This window comes from Eublepharis macularius, chromosome 15, assembly GCF_028583425.1.
Source record: "Eublepharis macularius isolate TG4126 chromosome 15, MPM_Emac_v1.0, whole genome shotgun sequence".
Lineage (NCBI taxonomy): Eukaryota > Metazoa > Chordata > Lepidosauria > Squamata > Eublepharidae > Eublepharis > Eublepharis macularius.
Window position 1 is genome coordinate 28,703,685 of NC_072804.1, and position 18,164 is coordinate 28,721,848.

The 18,164-nt window shown below is 46.8% G+C and overlaps 2 protein-coding genes across 3 annotated transcripts in view; both read left to right on the top strand.

Annotated features, from left to right (window-relative positions):
• The window catches only part of RPS6KA1 (ribosomal protein S6 kinase A1), a 94,737-nt gene that overhangs the window by 72,400 nt on the left and 4,173 nt on the right, over positions 1 to 18,164 (top strand). For both annotated transcript variants that reach the window (XM_054998996.1, XM_054998997.1), the window contains 10 exons: positions 3,105 to 3,175; positions 3,901 to 3,989; positions 5,920 to 5,984; positions 6,255 to 6,357; positions 6,637 to 6,764; positions 8,212 to 8,337; positions 9,691 to 9,780; positions 10,973 to 11,131; positions 13,171 to 13,332; positions 15,797 to 15,873. In XM_054998996.1, the coding sequence (XP_054854971.1) occupies positions 3,105 to 3,175; positions 3,901 to 3,989; positions 5,920 to 5,984; positions 6,255 to 6,357; positions 6,637 to 6,764; positions 8,212 to 8,337; positions 9,691 to 9,780; positions 10,973 to 11,131; positions 13,171 to 13,332; positions 15,797 to 15,873 (1,070 nt within the window). The remainder of the gene's footprint in view (positions 1 to 3,104; positions 3,176 to 3,900; positions 3,990 to 5,919; positions 5,985 to 6,254; positions 6,358 to 6,636; positions 6,765 to 8,211; positions 8,338 to 9,690; positions 9,781 to 10,972; positions 11,132 to 13,170; positions 13,333 to 15,796; positions 15,874 to 18,164) is intronic.
• PIGV (phosphatidylinositol glycan anchor biosynthesis class V) overlaps positions 1 to 18,164 on the top strand; it is a 315,344-nt gene that overhangs the window by 72,277 nt on the left and 224,903 nt on the right. The window lies entirely within an intron of this gene.

Sequence of the window (18,164 nt, forward strand, 5' to 3'; positions counted from 1 at the left end):
CTGCCTGGCTCCTCTGCGCCCCAGACTAGGCCTCTCTACTAGGGTGCTTAATGTGATTCTGAATGCCCGAAAACCGTCTACCAGGTTGTCCTACCAGAGGAAGTGGTCACGTTTCTCTAGGTGGTTAGCCCCCAAAGGGGTTTCCCCTTTCACTTGCCCGCTGCCTGTCATTCTGGAGTACCTCCTGGACCTGTGCTCCCAGGGCCTGGCGTTCTCCAGTGTTAAGGTGCACATGGCTGCTATCTCTGCCTTCCATGAGCAGATTGATGGGAGGACTGTGTTTGCACATTGGCTGTCCAAACAGTTCCTGAAGGGCCTACTAAAGTCCTTTCCTCCTAGGGCCCATCCTATTCCTCAGTGGAGCCTGACCCTGGTGCTCTCCCGTCTGATGCTCTCCCCTTTTGAGCCCCTGTCTACCTGTCCCTTGCCTCTGCTCACACAGAAGGTGGCCTTTTTGGTTGCAGTCACTTCCTCCAGGCGGGTTGGGGAGTTGTCTGCTCTGAGGTGTGACCCCCCCTTCCTGCAATTTTTCCCCGGTACGGTCATGCTCCACACTAGTATGCAGTTCCTGCCCAAGGTGGTTTCAAAATTTCACCTGCGTCAAAAGGTGGTCCTTCCTTCCTTTTTTCCTACACCCTCTTCCCCAGAGGAACGTACTCTTCACACATTGGATGTGAAACGTGCTTTATTGTTTTATTTACATCGCACCAAGTGTTTCAGGAAGTCTCCTGCCTTGTTTTTATGTTACTCTGGCCCTCGCAAGGGCTCGCCAGCTTCTGCCCAGTCCATTTCTCGCTGGATTGTGTCTGCAATTAAACTTTGTTATCAGCAAGCTGGAGTTGGGTGCCCGTTGTCGATTACTGCTCATTCTACTCGAGCACAAGCTGCCTCTGCTGCCTTCCTGCGAGGAGTGCCACTCCAAGACGTCTGCCAAGCTGCAACGTGGTCTACCGCTGACACTTTCATTAAACATTATTCCATAGACGTGAATGCACGCCGTGAATCCGCTGTTGGCACGGCTGTTCTGCACTCTCTGTTCTCATAGACACTCACACCCGCCCCCATTGGTGAGATGCTAGCTATTCTCCCAATGTGGGGCTGCACAGAAGGACGACGACGATAAACAGGGTTTCTCACCTGTAACTGTTGATCGTCGAGTCTCTTCTGTGCAGACACACATTCCCTCCCACCTGCCCCGCTGTGAGTGCTTGGTTTCTCCATTGTTTCTCAGGCGGCTCAGGTGAACTGAGGGAATGCCGGGGACGTTCGGGTACTTGTACTTCAAAATTGGCGGGAACACCGGCGCGCATGCGCGGTAGGCCCGAACGTCCCCGTCACATTTCTAGAAGCTAAAAGAATCTTCTCCGCGGCTGGCCTGCGCCTGCGCAGTCCCCCAATGTGTGTCTGCACAGAAGAGACTCGACGATCAACAGTTACAGGTGAGAAACCCTGTTTTTCTAATTAAACTCTGAATCAAATAATTTGCTGATTCAATTTTGTTCAGCAGTTTCATGCTAGAATCTCCCTCTGTAGTATAAGGGTTCTCAGGTTGGCAGTAAAGGGTCTTCAAGAACTGAACTGTATTCCTGTTGGCCTCTGAATATTGCTAGTTTAGCTGTGCAATCCTGTGCAGAGCTAGTCCAGACTAAGTCCACTGATTTCAACAGACTTAAACTGTCCTGTGTAGGATTGCAATGCACACGTGATATTTGTGTCCATTGTGCTGAGGTTAATTTGCAGACAGGTAGCAGAAAGGCTCTGTGGGCAGGTGATGCATACTGCAGAAGAGGCACAAGCAAGGAGCCCTGATGCTGTCAGATCCTGTGTTGCCTGAGTAGCCATGGAGACGGAGCTGGCATCTGGGTTTGATCCCTGCATTTTTCTCTGCTAGGTGGCCTGTTAAGGGGCTATCTGAACGCAAGGATCCTGCAAAACCTGCAGTAAAATGGCTAAATGTCGATCACTGACCGCATATTAGAGGTGCTTCGATGGAGGCTGGAGGCAACAAGTTGTGCCTTAGTACTCTCTGTTGTGGGCCTGTTCGGCTCCTAGGCACAAATCTAGCCTTCTGTTCATAGGGTATGGTATTATTCCTTTAAGAATATCTCATGAGACTTTTTCAGCTGTGAGCCTCTGTCTATGAAACTGGAACAAATGTGTTTGCAGCACAGGATTTTGCCACCAGACCAGAGGTCTCCAACCTTGTTGAGCCTGTGGGGCATTATTGGAATTTTTTGAGAACAGGAAGTGGGCACTGCAACAAAATGGCCGCTAGGGGCAAAGTCAACTAGAAAATGGCAGCCACTGGAGCAGGGGCCAGTTGTGCAATGTTTAGAGGTTGCAAGCCAGGCATCCTACTGAAGAGGAGGCAGCTGTTTTCACATGGGCAAGCCTGCAGACCGAAAGGTAATGCTTGTAGGGCTTTTCTGAAGCCTCTCTGCCATAAGGGAAGTTGACAAGAGCAGCGACTGGCTCTTCACTTTGGGATGAGGGGATGTGAGCCTCAGAAAACACTGGTCACGGTTCGCTGCTGTAGGCAATGGGTAGCAAGTTGAGATAACTGAAAGCTTGTGAATGTGTAGCAGCCAAGGGGTTCTGCTATAGGGTGATATTAATCTATAGTTTCTACATTTTGATTCATATAATAAGTACAAAACAATGAATATCAATTACTCCCAAGATTAACTATCAACCACCAATGGCATGTAGTTTTATGTCATGGATTTTCATGTGACATAAAACTACACGCCACCGCCACTGGGCAGTGTTACGAGTCGTTGGATGATTGAAGAGAGTGGAGAGCCACGGGAGGAAAGAGCAAGTAACAACCTTGGTGATTTACATGGACTGCACTTTATACGGACCGTACTTCAGATTTAGTTATTGAGTTATTTCTTGCCAGTTGATAGGAACAAGAATAGCATATTACATTTTAGTGCATTGTTTGTATGTGTTATACTGTTTCAATAGCATTATTATAACTCTTCAATCTGACTTGAGACCTAGCAAGAAAGGAGAGCTAAAAACTAGGTAAATTGTGCTGCTGCTGTATTAAAAATGTGGCCTCGGAATCTGGACCTTGATCTCTTGTTTGCTGTTTCCAGTTTGAGATGCTGACGGGGAGCCTGCCGTTTCAAGGGAAGGACCGCAAGGAAACAATGACACTCATTCTCAAGTAAGAACACCTGCTGGCAGCCTGGCAGCCTAGGGAGCTTGGGCTTGTTTTGCAGTACCTTCCTTAGCAGAGCTACACCCGGCCAAGTCACTGAAGTCAGTGGGCTTAGGAAGGTGCAGCTGTGCTCAGGCTAGCACTGTTAGTTGCTTATCAGCAGCTACCTTTGCCATATTCTTTTTCTCTAGGGTAGGGGAGCAGATAAAATAGCTCGGTGAAGGGTGTTGTCCTGTTGCGTTATGCATACCTGTATGACAAACTGCTTGGCTCCTCTGGTGGCAGGGGAAGACTTCTTGCACCAGGGGAAGTGACTGTCATTGGCACAACAGAGCTGCGGGGTCCAGCCCTGGGCCTCTTGGGGGACGGCTGCCAAAGCGTGCCCGTCAGCAAGCAGAAGAACCTCTTTGTGCCTTGTGGGAAACTTCCGTGTGCCAAGAAAAGGCGCCACTGTTAGCAGGATAAACCAGTGGATACAAGCATGCTGTTTTTACGTCCCTTTGCTGTTATAACAGGTCTAGTTTTGTGCTGTTTAAGTGCAACACAGCATGCTCCCCTTGGCATTGCACTGTGCCAAGGCTGGGTGCCAGGAGCTAATGGTGTGCCAGGGAGGCGGAGATGCGACAGTCTCTTGCTCCTCTCTCTCTCTCTCTCCCCCCCCCTCTCTGACTCACAGCTGGTTGTAGAAACTTGCTTCTTCTTCTTCTTTTTTTTGCCTGCCTTTCTTCTAGAGCAAAGCTGGGCATGCCCCAGTTTCTGAGTTCTGAAGCACAGAGCGTCCTGCGAGCACTCTTCAAGAGGAACCCAGCCAACAGGTTAGGTAAGATGCCCTTAAGTCTTTGCATCCAGGTGCATCTGGAGCCACAGCGCTGAACCATAGCGGGTGTGGAGCTGGAGGCTTTCCATGAGGCCTCCTTGTGTGATGTAGCTCTGACAGAAGTAATATTTAAAATCTGCGATACCCAAGAAATTGGCAGGGGAGGAGGGGCAAAAGAACAGTAGCAGTTCATGTCTACCACGTAAGTAAGGAAAGGTGAAGCTAAGTAGATCTGGCCAAGTGTCTAGGCAGGCTGGGGCCATGGCTCAGTGGCAGAGCATCAGCTTCGCATGCAGAAGATACCAAGTTCATTCCCCAGGATCTCCAGGTAAAAGAATCAGGTAGAAGATGATGTAAAAGTCCTTTACCTGAGACCATGAAAAGCCACTGCCACAGTGCTGACATGGATAAACCAGTGGGCTGACTTAGTATAAGGCAGGTGCACATTGAAGTCCAGTGTCTTCATTCTACAGAAGAGAGGGAGGGTGTAAATGAAATCAATTACCTCTCTGATTGTTGAGGAAAGGTACCCTGTGGCACAGGGTAGTATTTGAAGCCCTATCAGCTGCTGTTCTTCATGTCTACCATGCAGATGGATGGGAAACTTAGAACATGTAGCACATCGGCACTAGTGTGGCTGGCATGTCTTGACTGTAATAAAGATCCAGAACCAGGGAAGCCCATCCCACATCCCTATGGAAAGATTGCAAATTGAGTATCAGTTATCATGCTTTAGGGCAATGGGTTTAAGGCTCTCTCTCTTTAGGTTCACGAAATACCATGCTGGATAAAGAGACAGGGCGGGACATGGTGCAAGCAACAAATCTAGAGGGAGGAGAAGAGCTCTAAGACTGTCTTCTCCAAAGCCAAAGAATAGCATTCTGGGGGAGACACACGAAGAAAATTACACTTAAAGGAAAATGGGATTTCTGTCTGGTTAGCTTTCTGCACACTGCCCCCTGCAGGACTGTCTTCTCTTCTTAGAAACCGCCAAGACCTTTGGTATAAGTTTTCAAGAACCAAAGCTCCCTTCTTCAGATACTTTTACTCTCAAAAGCTTATACCCTGAAAATCTTGTTGTTCTTTGAGGCGTCACTGAACTCAAATTCTGTTTTTCTGTTGCACACCCAATTATCTTCTCTTATTGTACAGCAGACGTTGCATATTCCAATAGGTCACACAGTGAGCTTTATGGCAGAGTGGGAATTTGAAGTTGGGCTTCCCCAATCCTGGCCTGACACCCAACCCACTGCAGCACCTTGGCTCACTGTACTTGGCAAATACTAGTTCTTATAAAAATTTAATATATTTATACCCTGCATTCCCCCCCCCCAGTGTGAACAGTGGGGACCCAAAGCAGGTTACATCTTTCTCATCTCTTCCGTTTTGTCCTCACAACAACCCTGTGAGGTAGGTTAAGCTGAAAGAGTGACTGGCCCAAAGTCATCCAGCATGTTTCCATGGCACAGTGGGGATTTGAACCTGAGTCTCCCAAACGCTAATCCAGCTCTCTTACCACTACACCACACTGGATTTCCAATGGAAAAACAGTAGGAACTGAACTCAAAATCAAATAATGATCTCGTATTCCCGTTTATATGTCCCCTTGATACATTCTTTTTGTTAAAGTAACAGTAGACATAGGAGGGAAGACAGCATGGTATAGCCTGATCTTGTCAGATCCTGGAAGCTAAGCAGGGTCAGTACTTGGATGGGCAACCACCGAAGAAGACTCTACAGAGGAAGGCACTGGCAATCCACCTCTGCTTCCCACTTGCTTTGAAAGCCTCTTGCTTATGGGGTCTCCGTAAGTCGGTTGCCACTTGATGGCACATGCACATGCACACAACAGTAGGTATTATTTGTTTCTGGCCAAGGGTTAGGGTTAGCCGTGTATTTGGATCTGTTCCAGAATTGCATGCTTATATTGCAGGTTCGGGTCCCGATGGCGTGGAAGAAATAAAGCGTCACCCATTTTATTCCACCATTGACTGGAATGTGAGTGCTGGCCTTTGGCTCTGCTTAGTGTTTTAGCCTTGGGAGGTCTGACCATTGGTGCTGGTTGCTGGCAGCAGTTACAAGCGCAGCCTTGATTTCCTTTATCAAATAGCCAACTATTGGGGGAAATACTGATAAGAATGCAATGTACAGTTATATGAAAAAGCTTACCAAAACTTCAGCCTCGGAAAATTCAGTTGCACGGCCTTGGCATCTATCTCTTTGTTGATTAAAATGGACACATCCCCTGTCCCTCTTTTTTTCCTGCAGAAGCTCTATCGGCGGGAAATCAAACCCCCTTTTAAACCTGCAGTGGGCCAGCCAGATGACACTTTTTATTTTGACAAAGAGTTTACTTCCCGCACACCTAAAGGTTGGTTTGCATCTTTTTGAGCCTCTGCAAATGGGCTTTTAATTCACTTTAACCATGGGAGGGGAGCTGAATCCCAAAGTCTAGGCACCAAATTCATAAAAAACCCAAGTCCACTCTTTCTTTGTTTACAAAAGTGCAACGTTGGGTGGGATGTATTCAAGAGAATGGAGAGTGTATTTGGTTTGGGGTTTGGTGGCTGGATTCTGTTACCTTAACGTCCAGTTGCTATAATGGATTTGGGGGAATGGTCTGATGAGTAATCTTTTTCTCTCATTCCAGACTCTCCTGGGATCCCACCTAGCGCCGGGGCCCATCTACTTTTCCGTGGGTTCAGTTTTGTAGCCAGTGGGCTGATGGAGGATGAGAAGGTCAAATCCCCACCTATGCCTCTACATTCTGTGGTGCAGGTAAGAGGGAGGTGCATTTAAAAGTGTCACAAAAGCTGCAGCTAGCTCCAGAGCCGAGGCCACCTCCTTTCCTTCATTGGATTGGATCCCAACGGTAATCTCAGCCAATAAAAGTGCCTTGCGTTAGCAGAAAGTAATGTCCCTGTCCCACCAATCTTCCTGCAATGCTGCTCCTGGGGTATCCCCTAGGAACAGCATGAGAGGCGAATGGGAAGTCTTCCATGCAGGGAGAAATTGGCAAAAGAGAAAATGAGTGTCCGGATCCAACCCCTTCTTTACAAATTCCCAAAGCGGTAAGCAGCAAAGAGTCGTAAGTACGGCCTTAAGTAAGATTTTATGCCTTGTGCCCCTTTTCTCTATAGCTGTTAGGTCACAACCCACCCCCCCAATTCATTATGCAAACAAAGTTGTATGGAACAAGCACATTGCGTTAGAAGCTTTTGTGGCCTAGAACCAGCTTCATAGATAGAAGCAGTTTTTTTAGGTGTGTGTAGAGGCTGAGTACGTCCCTATCAGATATGTGAAGTAGTGTATATACTCAAAGTATGTACACTGCCCATTGAAGAATACATTTGCATCTGCTGAAACAGGCACTCATTCACCAAAAAAATGTGTACCACCATAAGCTTCTTAGTCTTGCAGAATCTCTTGGAGCTTTCATATACTGCAAAAGAGGCACTGGGAGCTCTGTTTACTCTGGGAGCTTCTGTCCTCTTGAACCAGAATTTCCTCCTGTGCATGGAAAGTCAGGGCTTTCATGTGCATTTGTGCGTTTGTACGGGCCTGGCCATCTGGCATTAGCAGTGACCTTGGCTATTCTCACTTCTGTGAACAGTGTAGTTGAACTGCGGGGGGGGGGGGGTCTAAACCTGTAAAAATCTAGAAAGGCAGCCACAAAAACCAGGCTTTCTGCAATTGGGACATCCAATGGGCACTTTTGCCGATCGACCTACATTTTGCTGCAATCACGGCTTCAAATTCTGCAAAGATGTCCTGCAGTTGATAGAAATTGAGGGATTTTTTGGGTGGATTTTTCTTTTCAGTATGAAAGGAAGAGTAGGTATGTAAGTGGAAACTGGGGATGGAGAGAGAGGCCCGTTCTGAATGCCTGGACTTCTGCCTCCATGAGAACTACAAAGTTGTAATCTGTACTTTGAATGTTGTCCTCTGCTTTAATGGAGGCCCGTCTGAGTTTCAAGAAACATCCCAGCTGCCTGTGAAACTTGCTTGAGAGTGGACCTTACTGGAGGGTCTTTGACAGCAAGGTTGGATGTAGTCGGGCAGGGCTCCACCACCCTCACCCCGAATAGGCTGCACAGTGGCTTGACCTTGAATGAACGGTGTCTCTATGGTGGTTTCTGCATTTAGCGTTTTCCAGCATATTTAAAGGGGAAGAGTACAGCAGAAGCTTCCAGTTCTGTTCTCTCTGCCTTCTCTCTACTTGTAGCAGCTGCACGGCAAGAACCTCCAGTTCAGCGATGGTTATGTGGTGAAGGAGGCGATCGGCGTGGGCTCTTACTCCGTTTGCAAGCGCTGCGTTCACAAGGCTACGAACACAGAATATGCTGTGAAGGTCAGTGGCCTTTTCTTTTATCATGTCTATGAATAGTGGCTCCTTTTTGTAATACATCAGTGATTTCAAAATAGTATCCATTAAGGCAGGGGGAAGATTAGCATTACGTGCTTAGGTTTGGTGTCCTTGGATTCCCAACAGCACTGCCGTCAAAGGAAGTACAGTTGAGTATTTCCAGTCTGAATATTTATCCCCAAAAAATACCTTACTGGTTTTTTTCAGATATATTCGAGTATATAGAGCATCAATATTTGAGTTTTCTAGAATACCAATAACTGGGTCCCAAAATATTTAGGGATATTTGGGGCTGGCATTTTAAGATCCAGGCCTGTTTTTCTTCTATTTCACAGGATTCCCAGGCAGTGGGAGGGAGATAGCTCTTCAAGGCAATGGGATCAGATATTAGGGGGGGCTTTCTCTGTCTTGGCACTGGTTCATTTGGACTTTCCACATTGGCCCATAGTTTTACTTGGCTTTTATGGTTTAGCATTGGTTCTCTTGGATTTGTTGGTTCTGTTTGCATTTGGAGACTGTTGGCCACTGGTTGCTCTTGTGTGTTTAGCTACTGGCTTCTTTGCCCTGGAGAAAGTATGGATTTTCCCCTCATAGGAAATACTGGAGACAAGTAGGATGGGACTCCTTGTTCAGGGGCCTGTCACATTTGACCCCTTGATCCAATTCACCTGAAACCTTAGAGGTCTTTAGTAAATAGGCAGAACTATGTTCCCTGCAATTTTGGTGTCATTTGCTTGAAAAATCACCGCTCCAGCCACCCTGAAAAGAGTTCCCCTAAGGAATAAATGGTCTTGGAAAATAATTCAGAGGAAAACCCCAAATCCAAATTCCAAGACAGTACTGGGGACCTGAGTGATCTAGAATAGTAGATGGATACCCTTCCTAAATCCAAAAATGTTCTCAAGTGCACATCCCTGCTGCCGCCCTTCCTCTTGCCCTGCCGGACCTTCAGCCTGGTGCAATATAGAAGCTGGAGCATGAGTTCAGATGTCCCCAAGTTACCTCTCTTCCATCGTTAGGAGATTTGGGCAAGCTGCTTTCTTTCTCCCTGTTTCCATGTGCAGTGGAATAATAGCCTACCTTGCAGGATTGGAAACTGTGTGTATGAAAAGTGTTTCAGACACTCCTATGCTATGTCAATATGACAGCTTCCCCTCCCTCACCGCCCCTCCCACCTCTCTGTTTTCAGCCTTTAGTATAAATTCATTGGTCTTTTAGATGTTCACTCCAGTGCATCTAACTCACAGCCACTGGTGCAAGAATAAATATTATTAGTCTCTTAAATGCTGTGGCTCTTGTTTTTAAGCTTCTTTATATTAAGAAATGTACTACTTGCAGGTCATTGACAAGAGTAAGCGAGACCCCTCGGAAGAGATTGAGATACTCCTACGGTACGGACAGCATCCAAACATCATCACTTTGAAGGATGTGAGTGTGATAGTTAAAAGGATTGACAGACTTCCCAGTGCATATGCTGCTGATGGGCGGGACCTTTCTGGAAAGGCAGGGCCTGCTTGCCGGTGGTTGGTTTAATAACTATGTGTCTGCCTGTGGATGAGTGACCCCTTCTGCTCTTTGACGCACCAGTGACAGATTAGGTTCCCTACTGCTAATTTTCTGCATACTTACAGCCTTGAAAGATTCATAGGCACATGTAGTCACATAACAGTTGTGCTCCAATTTTGCATTCTCCTCCTTGCTCGGATGCAGCTGTGAAACTGCTCTTGCATGAGGCTGATGCTGGAGGCAGAGGAGCAGGCAGCAGCCACCCTGGAAGGGCGCAGCCCTCAACCCTTGCCCTGCCCCTTGGTCCCACTGAGTGCCAGTGGAGAAAGATACAACAGGCTTGTTAGTATCAAGGACTGCGCGTGGACCAAATGTTTCTCAAGATGCCAAATTATGTGCTAGAGGCAGCACATAATATGTGCAGGCAGCAGCCACCCTGGAAGGGCGCAGCCCTCAGCCCTTGCCCTGCCCCTTGGTCCCACTGAGTGCCAGTGGAGAAAGATACAACAGGCTTGTTAGTATCAAGGACTGCGCGTGGACCAAATGTTTCTCAAGATGCCAAATTATGTGCTAGAGGCAGCACATAATATGTGCAGGCAGCAGCCACCCTGGAAGGGCGCAGCCCTCAGCCCTTGCCCTGCCCCTTGGTCCCACTGAGTGCCAGTGGAGAAAGATACAACAGGCTTGTTAGTATCAAGGACTGCGCATGGACCAAATGTTAGAGTTTCTCAAGATGCCAAATTATGTGCTAGAGGCAGCACATAATATGTGCAGGCAGCAGCCACCCTGGAAGGGTGCAGCCCTCAGCCCTTGACCTGCCCCTTGGTCCCACTGAGTGCCAGTGGAGAAAGATACAACAGGCTTGTTAGTATCAAGGACTGCGCGTGGACCAAATGTTTCTCAAGATGCCAAATTATGTGCTAGAGGCTGGGCGTGTGCTTGTGTGTGTGTGTGTGTGAGAGAGAGAGTGTGGCAGTTCTTTCAGTGAATGGAGTAGCCATTTGCCCTTCAGTAAGATGTATACAAGAGCCGTGGCTACCAGTGCGAAAGAAGCTTGCAACTCATTTCAGGATAAAGAGTTTCTTTAAAAGTCTGTACCGCTCCCCTTCGGCAGGTGTATGATGACGGGAAGCATGTCTACCTGGTGACTGAGCTCATGAGAGGGGGAGAGCTGCTGGACAGGATCCTCAAGCAGAAGTGCTTCTCGGAAAGGGAGGCCAGCTCTGTCCTGCACACGATTTGCAAGACCGTGGAGTATCTGCATTCCCAAGGGGTGAGTGGGGAGAGGGGCGAAAGAGCACAGCAGATCTGCAGGCTCTTCTTTTCCTTCCACTTACAGAAAGGTTGGCATGCCCCTTTGGGAGTAATCAAGGACAGACCAAGGGGATGGAGTTTGACCATAACTTCCACTGGTAGAGGGTGGTTTTTGCCAATCACCTTCCTCTTGCAGACCTCCAGTTTCCCCCTTGTGCTGTTCGGAGGGTCTCCCATTCCCCCAGGAGGGGGTGATCAAAGAGTGGCAGCTGAAGGGGAAAAACAGGGAAATTATTGATGTATTGTCGAAGGCTTTCACGGCCGGAGAACGATGGCTGTTGTGGGTTTTCTGGGCTGTATTGCCGTGGTCTTGGCATTGTAGTTCCTGACGTTTCGCCAGCAGCTGTGGCTGGCATCTTCAGAGGTGTAGCACTTTTGGAACTACAATGCCAAGACCACGGCAATACAGCCCGGAAAACCCACAACAGCCAGGGAAATTATTGTTGGGATCCAACCAATATATGGTTGGGATATCTCATTTCTGTGTTGGATACCAACTTCAGGTGGTCTAGTATGATGCTTCTGTTCCGTAAAATCTGTTATATCCCGCTGGATCGGTCCTTCTTGGCTTTTGAGATGATGCCGCCATACTAATTCCCAGGGTAAGAAACATACTGTCCAGCTGTAGCTGGCAGCTTCAGTATCCAGTAAGGTGTTTCAGAAGGAGAAAAATACCACTGACCGGAAGTGAGGTTTGCTAAAACATGGGGAAAGCTGTAGAGAAGCTGGTCGAGCCACTGGGAAGAGGCCCTCTGTTATGCTTTGATAGCTTTCCTTCCTAAAGTATGCAGAAGAGAACCCTGCTCCAGAAGCAGCAGGAGAACTTGTAAAACTTGTCTGCTGAGTCACGGCAAGAGAAGGTACTTTCCAAGACGTGTAGCCCCTTTTATTCACTTGCATGCTGCCACGGACCATTAGTCCTCCTGGCACCAAAAGCTTTGATTTGTTCTCCAAACCAAACCATTTTTACCAGCAAACAGAGCAGCTGCAAAAAGGGCCTTCTCGCTAGCCTGGAAGATGGCCCCTTATCTTGACGAGGCCGATCTGGCCACCTGGATTCATGCCACAGTGACATCGAGACTAGACTACTGTAATGCACTCTAGGTAGGTCTCCCCTCAAAATTGCCTCAGAGACTCCAGCTGGTGCAGAACACTGCAACTCATTTACTCTCAGGAAGCAGACAGAGCATGCATATCACCCCCATTTTGTCGAGACCTGCACACGTGCTTTCTCTGCGGTGGCCCCCACCTTATTGGATGGCCTGGCTGAGGAGGTCAGGAAAACTCCCCACTCTTCTGGCTTTCCTCAAACTATGCAAAACTGAACTATTCAGGGGGGCTTTCTACCCAGATTATAGGACTGTGTCATAAAAAATAGCTCAGAGGGATGCTTTGATGGGGACAGGGCATATATGTTATGCTATTGGATACTGTATGCTGATGTGGATATGTGCCACTAGGCAGTTTCCACATTGCTTAACATGCCATGTAGATCATTTATGAGAAGTTTCAGGAAGATTTCATCTTTATGCTTACTTTCAAATTCTCTGCTACTGTATCCTGTTGTATCTGTCTCACTGAATGTCCTAACTGTTGTTTATTATTGTACTTAATTGGTGTTTGCTCTGTCTGTTAATTGTATTGTTTTTCATTTGCACTGTGTAATCCGTCTTGAATCGGTGTGAAAGGCGGACATTAAATAATAATCATAAATAAAGAATAAAGAATCTCAATAACCAATCAAGTGAATGGATAACATTGTTGGGATTCTTGTAACCCAGCAAAGCCGACTTCAGCCTCTTCAAGGCTCTCTCTATCAGCCTCTTGGCCTTGCTGGGTCCCTTAGGATTCATTAGTAATGCAGCTGCTATCACCCTGCATTCCTTTTGCTGAGGAACAGGCCCCTGCTGTACAACGGCGAGCTCTTACAGTACTGCAGAGGTAACTCTGTGTTTGAAGTCAGCTGCCAGGCAATGCTTTCCACTGTTGCCTTCACAGGTAGTCCACAGAGACTTGAAGCCGAGTAACATCCTCTATGTAGACGAATCCGGCAACCCAGAAAGTATCCGCATTTGTGACTTCGGGTTTGCCAAACAGCTGAGGGCGGACAATGGGCTTCTCATGACTCCTTGCTACACTGCCAACTTTGTCGCTCCAGAGGTAAGTGGCTCTTGAGCCCAGCAAAGTCCATCCAATGAGAGCTTTTACTGCTTTCATCGGTTTAAGAATGTGAATGCAGACAAGTGCGTTTCCCGCAGAGCTTTGTCCTTGCGGCTGCTTTGGTGATACTGGACAAGTCGGTATCGTCTGGCTTCTCCCCGGGTCATTTTTCCTAAACATGCTTTAGCTGGCTTCCTTTCTTGAAACTTTTCATGGAAGAAGGAAGACGGTCTCCCAACTGCTAAAGCAGTAATTCCCAACCCATACTAGTATGACAGAAGAGCGGGATGAAATGTGCCTTGAAAAATTTAAGAGGTGCCCAAAGCATCACCATTGCCCAGAGAATAGGGCTTCATTCTTGATTCCTTACAGACTTGGGAGAGGGAAGCCAGAGCCAGCATTAACGGGACTTTCCAGCCCTTTCTGCCTGCCAGTGTAGGGAACAGATGTGATGTTCTTTTATGTCTCAAGGAAATTTACTCTTAAACTGGGGGAGGGGCAGTGGTGCTCTGCCTTGGGTGTCTAAAAAAAAGGTTGGAGATTTTTTAAAATCTTGCTTGCATTTAAAGAATCTTAAGAGTAGTTTTTTTAGTCTGGACACAGAAAAACATCTCGTGATAAAAAAGAGGGGCAACAGGGAAATCCCTCTGGCTTGGGCAGATTCATACCATGTTGTGTGTTTTCTGTCCTGCAGTTGCCGTCTTCTTTTATTATGATAGTCCCACAAGCTAAAATCTGCCTTTATTTAGATCTGGCTTGATTATGAGACTCTCTCTGTGTCCAAAGTGTGGTTTGGGTCAGTGAGGCTTTGGGTGTTGTAAAATGTCTCATCTTTACAGATTGGGAAATGCCATTCTGAGCGACTTGGTTCAAAGCCTGGTGGGATTAATGATCCCAGGTCAAAATTAAATGCTGTTCATTGGCCCACACTTATTTCTGTGGCAATTGGAGATGATGAGAGTCTGGGCCCTCAACTGCTGCTGGAAGTTTCTGGACCCATCTCATTTTCAACTCTGAAGCAAAGTAGTTTCAGGATGCCTTACAGGATCCTGAGCCTCGTGAAAATGGAGATTCCAAACACGTTATGCAAGGAAACCAACTTTTATTTGGAAATTTCAGTGGGGAGAGATTGAAATGCAAAGAACCCATTTGCAGTATAAAATGAAATGTTCGGAAGTGAAAGAAGTTAGCATGGAACTAGGTGTCCCAAACACTTGAAACTTGCTTCAGTTTACATGCTTTTAACTTTCTCTGCAGGAACTTGCTTCCCTTTTCCATAAGAAACAGTATGTGTGTGAATTAATTGAGACAAAACCTTGTGTCAGTCTCTGAAGAGTTGGCAAAACAAGTTAACCAGCAGTTTTGATCCCTGGAAACTGACCAGTTGATCTTTCAGTGCAGAGCAAAAAATTTTACTGAATCATTTTAGGATTCCAAACTTTCAGATCGTGCTGAGCCTATCTATTAAAGATTATAACATAGCAGCATTATTGTGTTAAATAGATTCTCATATGTGACACACACACAACCTGTAAGTTCAGAACAAACATAGACAGTTTGGACTTGTGGCCTCTGCTGTCTGGACTTGAGGCCCTTACAGGCCAATTACAGTGACCTGGAACCATCTGACCGGATGGCGCATGCATACATACATAGTGAATTGTTTCCTAAGTAGAAAAGAGTCCAGTAGCACCTTTAAGACTAACCAACTTTAGAGTAGCATAAGCTTTCGAGAGCCACAGTTCTCTGCATCTGATGAAGAGAGCTGTGGTTCTCGAAAGCTTATGCTACGGTAAAGTTGGTTAGTCTTAAAGGTGCTACTGGACTCTTTTCTATTTTGCTACTGCAGACTAACACGGCTGACTCCTCTGGATCTTGTTTCCTAAGGTGACATTACAGCCTCACTGGAAGTAAAGCGGGAGTAGAGGTGTGCGAGATGCTCAGGAAGAAAGCATCAGCTTCCGTGGGCCAGAGCAGACATCATCAGAGTACGTGCACATCCATAGCAGAAATATTTATACTTATAAGTTACAATACTTTCTCTATGGATGTTCTGTTCATACATCTGGTGAAGAGAATTCAGACTCACAAAAGCTTATGCTGGAATAAATTTTGAGAGTCTGAGCTCCTGTTTTGTCTTAGTAAAAATTGTGAAAAAGCAGATTTGTGTAATACCTTTTATTAGGACCAACCAAATTGGTCCAAGCATTGGGCAAACTGTTCAACTTGCTAGTATTCTTCACTGGCCAGGATTCTTCAAAATTTTAAAAAGACGGAAGGGTGAGAAATAGATTTTTTCAGGCCATGTTGTTATAACTTGATCTTGCAAACGTTGTTTGCGAGAGGCACACAGGTACAAAACATAACTCGACATTTTAAAAGCCAGGGTAGCAAAGAAGCCTACTAGTGAAACCTTTTCCCCATTTGGGCTAAGTCTTATCCTACTCTTCCTCCTTTCGTGTAGGTTTTGAAACGTCAAGGCTACGATGAGGCCTGTGATATCTGGAGCTTAGGAATCCTTCTCTACACCATGTTGGCAGGGTAAGAATGCATCCTTCTTTGTCAGGTAAAGCCATTGTTTGGTGGAGCCAGTTTGGTGTAGTGGTTAAGAGGGGCAGGACTCTTAATATGGAGAACCGGGTTTGATTCCCCACTCCTCTGCTTGAAGCCGGTTGGGTGATTTTGGGTCAGTCACAACTTCTAGGAGCTCTCTCAGCCCCACCCACCTCACAGGGTGTTTTGTTGTGGGGATAATAATAGCATTCTTCGTAAACCGCTCTGAGTGGGTGTTAAGTCATCCTGAAGGGCGGTATATTAATCAAATGTTATTATTAATGTTAACGAGCTGCAAATGGTTCCCTGTGAAATTGACCGAACCTACTGTCATATACCACAAGGAGTTGCTTAATCTAGCGATGAATCTTTTAAAATAAGTTTGATTCTGTCACACATAATGGAAAATTGGTGATCCCTTGGGTAGGCCGTCCCATAACGTGCCATGCCACAGGGTGGCAGCATGTTTCTCCGAGCAGCAAAGGCTTTTCCCCTTCCAGGTGGAGGTCGGTTCATCTGCTGCTGTTGCTTGGGAAGCAGCAGTGTTTAAAGGAAGAATGTGGGGGCTCCTGATGGAGAGGAGACATCTCAGGGAGGGGGCGGGGTAAACAGTAGCAGATTCTTAAAACACTTTAGCAAGGCTTCACTGGATGCCACAAATTGCTGGTTGGCAGCACAGCTATGGGGACTGAGTACTGACTAATGGAGCCCCCTCCAATGGTCATGTAAGACATGGGGAGGAAAGTGACGCCACCTAGAAATTCCAAGGTTGCAGCAGAAGGAGGCAAAGATATGTTTTGGTGCTGCTGATCAAATTCTTCAGGGCTCCATTAATTGCATATACCTGCTGTTCCTTAGCAGAGCCTGGCACCCAGGAGTCTCTCATCAGGCATTTCACAATGCTGGCCTGTCGTAGCTTCTGTAGCATGCTCATGTAATGCACAATTTGTACAAGCAAAGCTTGCAAAAGTTCAGTGCTTCTCATCCCTACATGAGCACGATGAGAAACACAAGAAGGCTACTAAAGTGTCTCTGCACCAATTCTGAATCTGTAGTGCATCATACGCCTAAAGGTTGCCTCCAACTCCTAGGCCTCCCATTTTTCTGCCAGAGTAGGGAATTACCTGCCTCAGCTCCAATTCCCACTTCCAAAGAATTGAGGAGGAAAAGAAAATGGCCTCCACATAGTGATGCTCTAGGAATTTCTCCTACTCTCTGTGGTGGAGCATAGGAGAGAGCCCTGAGCATCACCTAGAAGTGACATCACATCCTCCCCAGGCTCTGCCCCCCAAATTCTCCTTGCCTTTGCTGAAGCAGTGTTGAGAATCCTGCAGCTACATAGGACATGCTCTCACGAAATGATGAGAACTGCTATGGACTTCAAATGCATTGTCATAATGTCACCTTCCACTGGAGAAAGTACATGTGATTATGCTTGCCCTTAGGATGCTCCATGGCTCTCCCATGACTAGTGTATTTCATATGCTTATCCCTGCACCATCTTGGAATAAGAGGTGGAAGTCTCCCAGGATTGGCACTTCCCTTTTCCTACTTATGAACCAGGGAAGGTGGCATTCATAACCCCCAACACCATAACCATGTCAGGTCAGGCACGATAGGAGGACATCTTTCTCATTCCTTCTCCCTCCACCTGGCCCAGCCGCCCCATCGGTTAGTCCTACAACATTCTGCTTGCATTCCCCCAAGAAAAAGGGCCATTCACACTGCAGCTGTAGGTCAGGATCATTGGACAACTGGGGGAAGATGATGGTGATGGCCATTTCGTGCTGAGGATAGTGAAGATGAGGGAGAGCTTTTGTATGGATTGGCAGGCCTTTGAATCTGCCTGTGCTTGCTCTCTCACTATGGTACATCTCCTAGGGTGCAGTTGTGTTTCCTGTCCTCAGATTTTAGTTTGCTACTCACAGGCCTGGCCTTCATATCAGCCAGGCCATAACTGTGGCTGCTACTCTTCCTGACCCTGGTGTCATGTGGCATCTCGTTACACACTCCGAGTGTACCATGGTGATGTCGGGGGGATTAAAGGTGGGTGGTCCTGAGCCTGAAAAGGTTGAATCCCACTAGACTAGACTCTATAATGCAGATTATAATAGGACTAGAGAGGCCAGATCTCATGGCCTCCCTGTTCGTTGCCTGTTGCTCGACCAAGGGACAGTCGAGGAAAAAATTGTCAAAAAGTTGGTATCACTCAAATAGTGTGATATTACTTCTGGCAAATACCCAGAAGTTACATTGTGTCGCCTATATGATGCTCTAGG